The sequence below is a fragment of the Sinohyriopsis cumingii genome, chromosome 2 (genome assembly GCF_028554795.1).
Source record: "Sinohyriopsis cumingii isolate HCF-2022 chromosome 2, ASM2855479v2, whole genome shotgun sequence".
In the NCBI taxonomy this organism is placed as follows: domain Eukaryota; kingdom Metazoa; phylum Mollusca; class Bivalvia; order Unionida; family Unionidae; genus Sinohyriopsis; species Sinohyriopsis cumingii.
The window spans coordinates 125270617-125284716 of NC_142962.1; the positions used below are offsets into that span (position 1 = coordinate 125270617).

The 14100-nt window shown below is 33.0% G+C and overlaps 1 protein-coding gene across 2 annotated transcripts in view; it reads left to right on the forward strand.

Annotated features, from left to right (window-relative positions):
* The window catches only part of LOC149805762 (DNA-directed RNA polymerase II subunit RPB7), a 54319-nt gene that overhangs the window by 16823 nt on the left and 23396 nt on the right, over positions 1-14100 (forward strand). For both annotated transcript variants that reach the window (XM_089950430.1, XM_089950431.1), the window contains exons 4-5: positions 763-813; positions 1772-1837. In XM_089950430.1, the coding sequence (XP_089806556.1) occupies positions 763-813; positions 1772-1837 (117 nt within the window). The remainder of the gene's footprint in view (positions 1-762; positions 814-1771; positions 1838-14100) is intronic.

Sequence of the window (14100 nt, forward strand, 5' to 3'; positions counted from 1 at the left end):
ATCACATACACCTAGAGAATAATTTAGCTTTGTATTAGTTGTCTATATAAAATGAAGTAATAAAAAATGTCAATCAGGTCAAGCAGAAATGAACTCAATTTTTGACAAGATCAAGTCCAGTGTACAATGTTACATTACAGTAGCATGTAATGAAATATTTTAAAAAAACTAACAGTTAAATATATATATATAACATATGTAATACTGTAATTTCTTATATTTTCACTTTGTATTCTTAGAAAATAAATTATTTGTAGAATTTTATAAAACTTGTTGGTTTTTGTTCTTATATTGTTTCTTAGTTTAAGACCATAGTCATATACATATGTGCATAATTGGTAATGCTATAATTACAAAACTGTTTCAAAATGTTTCAAGCTAATCAAACTCTTCATCAGGGTTAGAAACAACTTGCATGGATAAAGCAAACAGAACGCATAAAAATGAGAGAAAATCTGGATTATAATTTTTTGGGAATGATGCAATCTACAAACAAGAGTGAAATAATTAATGAAAGGATCTTATAATAAGTTAACTACATGTCTGTTTTGTGTTATTAGATCAGCTAACATTAATGACAGTCGAAGATGGGGTAATATTTGTAATTACATATGAATTGTGTGAAAAAAACAAATTTTGTATGCACTTAGAGACTTCAGTGTTCCTGAGTTGTAAAAGAAAAAAACAAGGTTTTTTTCTAAGAAAAATTTGGGTCACATGACTTGTTGAGAGAATGTACTATTTTTATGTTATGATTTTCAGGTAGGCCTGTTCACAGAGATTGGCCCACTGTCCTGCTTTATTTCCAGACATGTGAGTAAATTTCATTGGGTGGCACTGTTATATATATTTTAATCTGTGGTTTTGTCATTGATGTTGTCCTTGATGCAAAATGATCAGAAGGCACATGTCTCTTCATGAGTTGATTTGCTCAGTACAGCACTCTATAATGGTCTTCATGGGAGCCATAAAAGAGACTGTTTTATAATGAGATCACATTATTTTTAGGTATTTGAATAATATATTACTATATTTACCATGCATCTAGGGACAAGATAAAACAAATTAACTTGTTTTTAAACTTTTTGTTACATATTCATATGTCCCAAAATAGGATACAATGCAGACAGCACCAACCATTATTGTGTCATTATTCTTAATTTTGATACAACCTTGGATGGCTTTCATTTTTGCTGGTACCTCCAAGTTTGATCGACTGGAGTGGATTATTTTTTGTTGTGTTTACTATATATCTTTGGTACATCAAGTAGAATCCAGCCAGAGCCTTCATGCTGGAATGTATCAATCTTGTTTCTTGTTATGATCGATCTAAATTTATTTTAGAAAATACCATGTGTTTCTATAGCTAAAACCAACATGATGAACTCATCTATTCACACCAATCTTTTCAGATTAGAAATTACAGGAACATAATCCATCCTACCGAGTATGTATTGTTTGTAGGTAAGGGTAATCCCACCATGGATCAGAATTTGTGTGCATGGCCTCAGGAAAAACTCATTCCTACCACAAATTTTGATACTTAGATACTTCACTATAGCACTAGATGGATTCTGTTAATCTTGCCTGTGTTTTGTGTGACTTGGTTTTCAATGCTCTGGCAGTGATAACATTAAGATGGTGTGTACAAGGATTTGGCAATGAGATTGAATGGGATTGCATCATTGCACAATACTCTTGTGAGAAAATGCATTTTTTGGGACCTTCATCTATCATTGGTTGCATAATTATCATAATTTTTCTATTTCAGTCAATTCCAGCAGACATGGAATTTGATCCAAACTCAAACCCTCCATGTTACAAGACAAAAGATGAGGTAATCCAACTCAGTATATAATATTTAAATAAGGAATAGATTTTCAATTTTTGTATTGTTTCTAAATCATCTATGTTACGGAATTTGGTATTTTAAAAAATTTATTACGTTTTTAAGTAGCAGTGGAGGCTTGCATCGGACTCGTGACTAAAAAGGTGCATATGCAAACCTACCATCTGAACAGTCTGGGTTGGCTGCTGTGATGTGCCCTTGAGCAAGGCACTTTTACTTCAGTTGTCTTAGCATTAAAAGACATACTTCTACTGCCACTGTGCCATAAACACATCAAACCAAGCCATGTTAGATTCTTGGAAGAAGTTTTCCATTTTAATGCTGCCTCCTTAAGCTATAAAGGGGGCTGTAACCTATATCAATCAATCTCATCACATTACATTATGTCCATCAAGAACCGTTCCGGATCACTGCCATCTCACCTCTGTCTGCGTGGGTTCAAGTCCAAGGCTCAGCTAGCGTGGGTACATGGGAAAGCCTGCCAGTAGCTTCTTGTGGGTCGGTGGTTCTTCTCTGGGTTTTCCAGGGTTCTTCCTCCACCAGTTATACTGACTACCATGTATAGCCTATCTTGTGCTGAAAAATGGCGTTAAACCCTAGAACAACAACAACAATGTCCATCAAGAATTCAATTTTCACTCATTATCTTTTGAAGGACTGCATAAAGTTTGATGTTCACCATTTTCCGGCAAAACTTAATGGAGTTATGGCACCTGGTTTGACATACCATATATACTTGCTTAAAAGTCAGATCCACTAGCAATCTGCATGGACCCAGATTTACTGTCGCATAATGTCCTTGATGTTCTGGATATATACAGTTTATTAGGACTAATCAGTGGAACAAGCATCATAGACCCTGATCTGCCAATACATAATGTGGAGGCAGATTTGGGTTTTATATTGTTTGCAGTTGGAATTGACTTATATGTGAGTATACACAGTAGAACTTCACTCTTCCAGAGCTTCATATTATATGTGTAAATTTCCTCTATATTAGTCCAGAGATTGGGAATGATTTTTGCACAAACCAGGAATGAATGAGTTTTTAAAATCTTGATGTTTTTCAAAAAGTAGTTTTTGTCCTTGTGAATATTATCAGTGCAGTCTCTTAGAGGGAGGCTTAACTTGTTTGAATAAGACCTCTGCTTCTATAAAATGAGTCCTACAGTGTTGAGACTTAGATTTCTTCAATAATTTTAGTTTATCTTCCTACCAGTTTGTGGTGTTAAAAATTTAGAATAAAACTCGTGCTTCAGTCCAAACCTTGATTATTTATTAAATTGCAAAATTGTAACTTTGTCATTGTAAGTAAATGAGCCAGTACAGTAACCTAGGTTGAGAAGATTCTTAGAATGTTTGGATTCAGATCTACTGTCTGATTAAAGTTTAACATTTGGGATGTTGGGCTTGGGCTTGACTGTTATGCTTAAAGAGTTTCCATGGCAGTATCCTACATTGCATTGCATTTTTTCTCGTCATTTTTCTATTTAGATACTATGAATTCACTTTTTTTTCATTGGTACCAATTTTCACGGTTGCAATGAATGACATATTTTAAAGTACATTGAAAAATTTCCTTCTAGAGAAACAATAGGTACAATTCATCAGTCCACAAATTTAAATACCGATAAAAATGTCATTTTTCATAAAACTAATGAATTGTCCCATCAGAAATAAATTAATTCAGTCATTGACTTTCTTTTGCACTTACATATTGAGTGTATTTGTAGCAGATGAAAGCAGAGTGTTTATAAAAGGCTTACCACTCATACACTACACACACTGTGTTTTATGGATTGCTGACTCAATTCAGTGGACATGGATCAGGGTATTAAAGGCCTACAAGTGTACTCCCACAGCTTTTGTTTATGTGATAAATTTAATCTTCTAGATGTGATTTGTAGAGGTATTATGTCAAATACCTACCTCATCATTATTTATGAACAGGCAGCAATATGTTTTTAATATCATAGTATAGAATCTGTTCAAGAATTGAAATTATAGACAATTTTTTATTGAGAATTTTGAAGATAATGAACAAATGATTTTAGCAGGATCTGTTATCAAAATGAAACGTTTGGGTAAAAAATTCCACTCAAGTGAAATGGTGCATTTTGTCAATAAAGGAGGGATTTTATGAAAAAAGAATTTTGAGTACAATTTTCACACTTGTATAAAGCAATCATTTGTCCCAAAATTAACCCTGCTAGTGGCCCATAACTTTTGTAAGAATATTTTGCCTACAAGTGTTCATGTACTCTGACATGTACTCTGACAGAATTTCTTTGCCATTTCCATATTGCAGTCTGTTGGCACAGTATCCTGGACATATTTATCCAAGCAAACTTTTGGATGATCAGTGATACAGTCCACCTTGACCTCCTCAGTCTTATCCAAAATCATGTTGATTTCTTTACCACATCTACACTTATTGACTCTTTCTTTACTGCTGCCATTTCCACAGGTACACCAATGTACACTTGTCCCTCGATAACTTGAGACAAATGGGGTCCACAAACATAGACCACACTACATGAAAGAACACTCGAGTTATCCAGGGACCTCCAAAAATATTTAAAAAATCTGTTTTTACATCAAGAAAACCATGGGTGGTTAGGGAACTGGGCTGTTTAATGACTGAATCCTATTACAATCACATCAATAATAATTGTTAATAACGTGCTTTTTCGAATGAAGTTCGTTATTCTGTATAAAAAACATTTTCAAAATTTCCAACATGTAAAAGATTGTTCTAACTGGTTTCAACAACCATCACATGTATGCAGAAACACTGATTTTTGTTGATTAATCTGGTTCTCGGAGTGGTATTAAATAGTATACTAGCCAGTCGGGAGTCAAAGTGGTCGGAAACTAGACTATCTGTTGATATACCACCAACAAGATTCCTTTATTTAATAAAACTACAGACATTTATTCCGGGAGACAATTGCCTACGTCAAAACTCAGTTTTTGTATTGTTTAATTAGTACATTATTAATGACGTGATTTCAGTGAAATTAATAGTGAAACTTCTTATCACCCTTGAGGATATCTCTTGAGTGCCAGTTCAGAAATTCTCAGAAAATCGCTTGCCCACAATGGTCCATATCTGTGAAACCGAGCTCTTTATTTCACAAAGTATTCATTTCACTTGATTGCTTTGCTATCTTTGATACCAGTTATGAAAGAGTCGGTTAATTTAATGTTGTTTGTTACATACACAATAAAATTTATAACAGTGTTCTATTGATCAACTGAAGTGAGTTCAAATTTTAAGTATGTAGGATTTGTGTGCCTTTTAACTTTTTTTAAATATTCCACCTCCTTTATTTGATTCAAAAGACATAATTAACGTGATAGGGCCTAATAAACAGGAACCCAGCTGTTATTTCATTGCAGCAATACAACAAATACTTCCATGAGTCAGTTATCAAAACACAGTCGGCACTTAATTAGGTTCTCAGAGAAATGCTTGCAGACTTAGCTTTTATGTTAGAGTGATAAATTTTACGTTTAGATACACATTGTATTTGTGATGATTATGCTTAAGTGAAACTAAAAGATGGAATTAAAACATAAATTTCAATTAATAAAAATCATTTATTTGGCATTTAAATATTAATGTACTGCCTACACTAGGCATAATTGACATTTTCATTGATCAAAATTTCCTTGAATATCTTTAATTATGATGTACAAAGAATGTCATTTGGAAAGAAAATATAACCAATTACATGACTTCTTTTTAAAAGCTGATAATTTGAAAATGTTAATTAAAGTTTCCAGATCAAATCGACCGTTCTTGACCATAAAATGAGTGATATATCAACATTTCAGTTACCAATTTTTATCGTGATTTTTTTTTCAAGTTAAGAAATAGGGATACATTTTTGGGGTATTTTCTGGTTTTAAAAAATGGGATCCATGCCTGACCTTTCGTTGTAATAGGATTTGCAAGTTGACAGGGTGCGAGTCATCGAGGGAGTGGTGTACACTCAGTCATTCATTATTGTGTTAGATGGCAAAGTTGTGGGTAAAATGTATGTGAAGTTCTTGCATGTTAAATTATCAAATATATGTATATGTAAAAGCATGATTAGACTTTTGTCCTTTCACAATCATGTCTTTTTTACCAAAATAATGAACATAGAATCAGCATGTATTATTCTCAAGATTTGTTTCTCCATAAATCTGTATACTTCCTCTGTCAGTAGTATTATACACCTAGACCCACAGAGAAAATATATGCTTGCTAAACATCTGGATACACTGGGTCTGTGATTACTTTTTCTTTTTAATAAAATTCTAAAGTTTTAGTATCTTTGGAGGGTAGTAATCAATCACACCCAAAGTACATTCGAGGTCTGCATTTTATCACAGATTTATAAAAAAAAAGAGTCATAATGGCAATGAAGTATTTATTTCTACACTTCTCACAGTCTGAGTCTTAAGTGTTTAACTTTTAACACCACTATAGTTACTAGGGGTGCGCAATAATATAGAATATTGGTATATTGTGGTATTAATCTGACGATACAATAATTATGATAGAACTTTCTTACATCGATATAGTGCGATATTGACGTAAATTTTGATAATAAGTAGCAAACGAAGTCTTATTATTATAAATTAATATTAGTCATATTTCACTACTTATAATAGTTTCTGATTGACAATGACCTATTGAATTCCATTCCTTTACCTCCAGTAATTGCTTCAGTAACATTTCTATTTCGTTTCCTGAGCAGTTACAGCATAGGTAATTGGAAGTTGCATGTCTATGAATCTTCATCCTTTTGAAGCTTTAACTTCTCTTTGTCAACAAATAAGCACTTTGCTGACATTGATGACTGACATTGACCTTGAGCACATTTCAAGTGCGGTTTGCCATATGGACTCATTTTGCATTAAGAAAGAGTAAAAGGGATGTAAAAATTGACGAGGCAATTGTTGTGTGCCGACTATGTGACGCTCATGTTAAGTTTTCTTGCAGAACCACTAATTTAGCCTACCACATGAACAGGCACCATTCTGGGAAATGTGGTAATTACAAGATGACAAACAATAGATCATCGATCCCTGCTAATGTGAGTTTGTCATGTGAAGATACTTCCGATCTTTCTAAAGCTAAAGCGTTGCAGCCAATCCAGAGAACCTTACCAGGGCTCATTGGTGTGAAATAACCCTCGCATTCTTCTTGTGCTTTACATATAACTGACAAGGTGTACAAATTATAATAGAGGACATGCGTCCATACGAATAGTGGATTCACCAGAGTTTATAGACCTAGGAACCATCCTCATTAGTCTGAGTAACTGATATAATAGTACTCAGCAGTAGTGAAACTGCACAACAGCTGTAGTAGCTAAAGGGTTAATAACTGAATCTTCATTTTACAATCACGTTGATAATAATTTTTAATAATGCGCTTTTTCTAATGAAGTTGTTCGTCATTCTTTTTATTTTCAAAATGTCCAACATGTGAAAGATTGTTCCAACTGGCTTCAACAACCATCACATGTACACAAAAAATCTGTGTATTATGTCACTGCTTTTTGTTTTCTTGATGAGTCTGGTTCCCATAGTGGTGTTTAATAGTATCCTGCCAGACTGGGAGCCCACAGAGTAGGAAACTATACTAACTGTTGATAAACCAACAAAAAAGATTCCTTTTTTTCAAAACCGCATGACATTTATTTAGTGAGACAATCATCTACATCAAAACTCAATGAATGTGATAATACAAACGAGGCCAGCTTTTAATTCAGTACAGCAATACAACAAATACTTCCGCAAGTCAGTTATCAAAACACGGTCGACAATTAGGTTCTCTGAGAAACGCTCATGGACATAACTGTTATGGTAGATTGACGTATTTTACGTTTAATTACAAGAGGACACATTGCATTTATGATTACACTTAAAAGGAACTAAAAGATAGAACTAGAACACAAATTTAAATTGATAAAAAAAATTTTAATTTGTATTTATTTATGAAAATGCTGTCTCCACTCGGCATAAGTGACCTTTTTGTTGATTAAAATTTCCGTACATGTCATTAGTTGCGGTGTACTAGGAATGTCGTTTGGAAAGAAAATGTAAAAAATTCTGTGACCTATTTTTAAATTTGATATTTCATAATGTAGATTAAAATTTCCAGGTCCTATCTTCCGTTTTCGATGATAAAATAAGCGATATATCAAAGTTTTTTTTACCAATTTAGATCGTGATTCTCAAATTCAACAAACAGGGATCGATTTTGGGGCTATTTTCTGGTTTAAAGGTGGGATCCCGCATTCTAAGCGGGTTTGCGAGTTATTGGGGCATGAGTTATCGAGGGAGTGGAGTATTGTTCATGACTAATCTTGAGCATTTAATTTAAATTTAGAAAAAAAAGTGTAATGGCCTTGATGTGTGTCTTAACATTGCTCTTTCTTTTCTAAAAAAGTAAAAAATGTATTAGTTTCATTTATATTCCCTCCCCTCCATTACTCTTTGTCTCCTAGCCTACAACCCCACCTCCAGCATAATAAGCAAATGGAGTAGACTCTTAACTTACTTAAATTATGGCAGTTCCTAGCAGCTAGTGGTCAAAATCACGCTTCGATGTTTCAAATACAAACTTGGATAAAAATATTTCTTGACACAAAATTAATTGATTTAAAACTTAAAAGATATTAGTGATCATTTTAAATCTGTCTTCCTTGTAACATTTTTAATTTTGATGTCAGCTGCTTCACTTGTTAACAATGGCCCCTAAGGATGTTATTGAGCTTCAGTATTTTATTTTAGACCAGTGTTTCAAAAGCAACATTAATTTATAAATGAAAATTTTCTTTGTTGTTAGTCGAAGAAAGAATTTTGACTTGTAATATGGATTGAGAAACACAGTGTGGTTCAGTTGCAATTCATTCAAGTAAAATAGGTCTCTGCTGGTATATAAAAAAAAATCCATATAAAATTGTTATTATTCTCCTTAATGATTCAACGCAGTGCATATTATGCACATCTGTCCCAGCAGCACAAATGTGTGGTGTTTATGAAGGCAGTATTACATTACAAACTTTTTGTTTAGGTTGAGAAATGCATTTTTCATTGAAATAAAATGTGTATATTACATATAAACATGAGAGATTATGAACCAAAACTTTCAGTCGATGTTACCCACAGCTTTTATCATCAGCATAGAAAAGGCATTGATAATTAAAGATTATGTATTATTAAATGTCCTACATTTATCTTCGTTATGGAATTCATCTGACAAAATTTATAAATAAACGTCTGATTCTGCTCCTTATTTGAAATAAGTAAATAGATAAATTGTATTTAACAAGACTAAACAATAAATTGGGTCATTAACCTGGTGTTAGTGTGCTTTTCTTAATATCTTGTCATCTATTGTTACATCTCAACATAATTAACATGTATGAACTTAAAGTCCGGGTCCATAACTGCTGAATGTATTATGTACTGAACAGCAGTATAGCAAAAATTTTAAAAAATATAGCATACTGCTGTGGGTTTTTTTGTGGGTGGGGTGAACAACACGCCAGTCAAATATATAGTAATACTGTTTATGTAAATTAAATTGTGTTTTTTTGCTGCATGATATTTATACATGTGTCTGATAGTAATATTTTAAAAAGTAAATAAAATATGTATCAAACATCACATTGCTTTCTTTCAACCAATATTGTTGTATGTATGATAGATTCTGAGCAACATAAAAAGCAATGATATAAATACCTCATTTTAATAAATATACTTGCAAGTTATAATTTCTATCTACAGCTGCATCAGTTTTGCAGTGATTAATAACTTGCAAAGAAAAATGGTTAGATTTAGGATGCTCTTGAGGCCAATGCAGTCTGATGTTAAAAGCTTCATTTTTAATTAGGATCTCATAGTCACATATTTACCACTTCTACAACCATTCTGCAATTAAATAAATGAAAATATATCTGTAACAGGTGTGCTAAGTAATGTTAAGTCAGTTTTTATCAAAAAGATATCTCATTTTCAGTTCAAAATATCAGTTACCTATAATGAATAGTGGCAATGACGTCACATGATGTACATCATGCTTTATCAATTCCAGAACACGGAACATTGGAAAAAATGACAAACTTACACTTGTGTATATAATCCATTTAAAATCCAATGATGCTGATCGAAATCCAGACAAATAATATTCATTCAGATGATGTGCATTTCCAGCTATAAGTATTTTGTGACTTTAGGTTGTTTGAGACTGGATTGTTTTTTCATTGGTACCAATTTTCATGGATTGTTTTTATATATAAAAAATTGTGTTTTTAGCAAGTCTGATGTTTACCACCTGCAAAATATTCAGGGGTTCAGTGTCTTGGCTTTCTAGCTATCTTTTCCTGAATGCAAATACTGTATGGCTTCAGAAACAGCATGGGGTGTTTCTGGTGTGTCCTCTTGGTCATTGTCAATAGTAGGTCCTACTTCCTGTTGATCGGGAGCTAAATTGTCTCTTGGCACCTGCAAAGAACTTGACAATGTCAGTACAAGTCTAACAGTCAACAGTGGCACAATCCTCATCAATTTTGATCCAGTGCTGAACATCATCAAAAGAGTTTAAATGCACCTGTAGCACAGCTTTTGCCCTCTTCAACATTCTCCTCCTATGTGAATTCTTTAAAATCACAATCCTGTTCACAAAATAAGCCATCCTTTTCCTGGACATCTCTATTGCAAGATTAAATGTCATAATTCACTTGTAAATAATGATGACTAAATTCAATTTTGAAACTGATTTCACTGGAAAGTGACAATTGTTTGTAAAGACTTTATCTGTACTGTAGCAACAATATGCAAATGAACATTTATCTCTTCATGGCTGCACTGCAGCAGATTAGAAAATGGGGCAGCAAGTTCAAAAGACATGCCACCACTAATCCTTTCTGTGATCTGTTGCCATCCAAGTGTCAGTAAACAATGTTCAGCAATAAGCTGGTCTTCTGTATAATCAGTGAGTTGTGTTTACGGAGATCAAGTCACTGATCTGCAGTGGTGACTTTATGACTCAGTACTAATTCAGTAACTTAAAATTTTTGAGTGCTCATGATCAGACCTACATTTTGTTATGTATATCTGAATTTAATTCATATTTATTTTAATTGAATTGTTTGTCAGTTTAATTTTTTATATTTTATTATATGCTGTTGTTGTTATTGTAGGGTTTAATGCCATTTTTCAGCACACGATAGGCTATACATGGCAGCCAGTATTAATGGTGGAGGAAGAACCCAGGAAAACCCCAGAAATAACCACCGACCCACGAGAAGCTACTGGCAAGCTTTCTCACATACCCACATTGGCTGAATTGGAGACTCGAACCCACGCAGACAGAGGTGAGAGGGCAGTGATCCATAACGGACAGCACTTTAGACCACTCGGCCACTCGGGGCCCCCTTTATTATATGCTATTATAATGTAAATTTATTCACTAGAGATGATACTTTTTCAGAAAATTGTTTGACCTTGATTGTTAGTTTATAAACACCTGGTGTTGATCTAAATTCTGACCTTGTTTCAGAACTTATAGTCACTTCATAAACAAGTTCTGTTTTATTTTAAAATGATTGGTTGTTTCCAAGGTCATGATGGGACTACATGATTTAAGATGTAAACAAATTTTTTTATTTTTTGGAGAAAAATGATTGGTTGTCATCAGGGTCATTTTTTGTGTATGTTACATAAACACTATAACGTGACCCTCCCACCCTTTTCAATTTTGCAATTCCGGTTTTTCCATTATGCGCATTTGGTTAGTTTTAATAGAGATGCTTTGAGATTTCTCAGTTTTGGGCTTTTTACACTGATGTCAAGTTATTTTGTTGTAGTCAGATTTATAGTTCTAATTATCTTCAACTCAGTTGGATTTGTAAAGGATTAATTCTTTTTTTTTCTGGAAATATTTTGAGGAATACTCACACAGAAATTTTGGAAAGACATTGCTTACAAATTTAATTTGGATTTCCAACACCGGAGTGCCATTGTTTGTATTTCTACAAGGAACTGTAGATAAGCATAGTACTGACTACAGCATATATCATGATCCATCTTGGATTTTCCATCAGGATTCGAACTTGAAATTATTAGAACATTTGTTACTAGGACTTTTGCAAAATAATTTGTAGATTATTCTTAGATTATTTTTGGATTTGATTCTTGAAACCGTATTTTTACAGAATTTTCCAGGAAAATAAATTATTTGTTAAATTTTAAAAAGCTTGTTGTTTTCACTTTTTTCTGTGTTACTATTTATTCGAGCCTAAACATGTAACAATTTATCAGTATAGATGAAACCGTGATGTCAGCTTCTGTCTAGAGGAAATGATATGAGCCACTGCATTTTCTGGACCTGCATGAATTTGAAACATGCACTTTCAATTACGCACCAAAAGAGTCAGGTGCCAATTTTAGTAATGAGTGTTCCAAACTCAATACTGTTAAAGTACTGAAATTCCATCAGTAAAACAATGTCTCTATTTTTTTTTTCACTTACAACTAGAATAAGCTTTCCAAAGAGTCTTTTTCATGAAACATAACTTACATTATTAGCCAATCCTGGTCAGCCAAACCCATATATACTCTATTTTATGTTACCCATTTCCAGGCTGGTTTCCATTTTTCCATATCTTTAGTACTGTGTGTCCTATATCCACCCTTGATTTTCTTGGCAGCCCTAGGAATAGTAGTTCAGTACATAAGTAAGCAATGTGTATAGTTCTGCTTGTCAGAGATTACATTAATGAATATTAAATTATTTTTGCAAGGTCATCTTTGCCTAATGACCAATAGTGCATTTCAGGCAACATTTAAATATTTGAGCTTTATATAAGAAAATCAGAAAAAAGCTATTAAAATAAAACTAACTAATAAGAATCATTTTTTAATATCACCATTTATCGCTCTTCAAATTCATACTGAAATATATTACCAGCCTTGTCATTATGTAATTAATGAATAAAAGGTCAAGGTGACCATCTATATGTACATGTATTATTACAGAAAAAGACATTTAACTGACAAAAATTACCTAAAATTCCTCCCAGAAGACATAATTTAAAACTAAAATAAGGTAGACATAAGTCCGTTAAAATACAAAATATTCACTGAAAGAAATTAGTGGGATGCAAAGTCTTGAGAGGTCATCACCATTAAGTATGGTGGAAGAGATCTAAGTAATCATATCTGAAACATTATGCTCAAAACATAACTGGAAAATATCATATTGCATACTGTAATTACTCTATAAATGGTAAATTGTATAAATTAGATATATGTATTGCTTAGTTATAAACCAAAGTGCAAAACACTCCACCTAACATAGTCAAATATACACACTGTTCCCCCTGCCCACTTCTTGGCAACAGTTGATACATCTGAATATGTGTTTAATATCCAACTGAAAGTCACTCTGTGGTTTACAAAAGGTATTAATTTTGCTTGTTATCTACAAATATAACAATATGATTGCATTTATTGTAAAGGTAATTGCATTTGCATATGTGGAGTCAGTGTGTATTGTTGTGGCTGTCTATAGGACTCACAGTACTAATTCAGTTCCCATAGTAAACCTATGCAAACACCATGATATTAAAAATTCAATAACTTAAAATTTTTGAGTGCTCATGATCAAACGTATATTTATCAGTATAAATGAAACCTGGATGTCAGCTTCTGTAGAGGAAAAGATATGAGCCACAGCATTTTCAGGATCTGCATGTGTTTAAAACGTGCTTTCAATTCCTCACCAAAGAGTCCAGTGCTAATTTTAGTTATGAGTGTTCCAAACTCAAGACTATTAAAGGACTGAAATTCCATCAATAAAGCAATGTCTTATTTTTTTTCTCCACTTAAACTAGGATAAGCTCTTGAAAGATTTTTCCCCCTAAAACATAACTTAGATTAACTAATTCTGGCCAGCCTAACCCATATATACTCTATTTTATGTTCACCCATTTCCAGGCTGGTTCCCATTTTTCCATATCATTAGTACCATCTGTCATTTAGTACTAAAGGCAAGTTTAACAGTCATGTGTACACTAGCTAGTACAGTAGTTGTGTACATGTTTCCATTAGTTGATACAGAGCAATGACAGTTATGGCTTATTAGAGACATGTTAATTTTGGGTGTTTAGGAATACAATATCTTACCTTGCCTGAATACAACAGCGGTCAATTAGAATTAAACTATGACTGCAAAAGAAAAC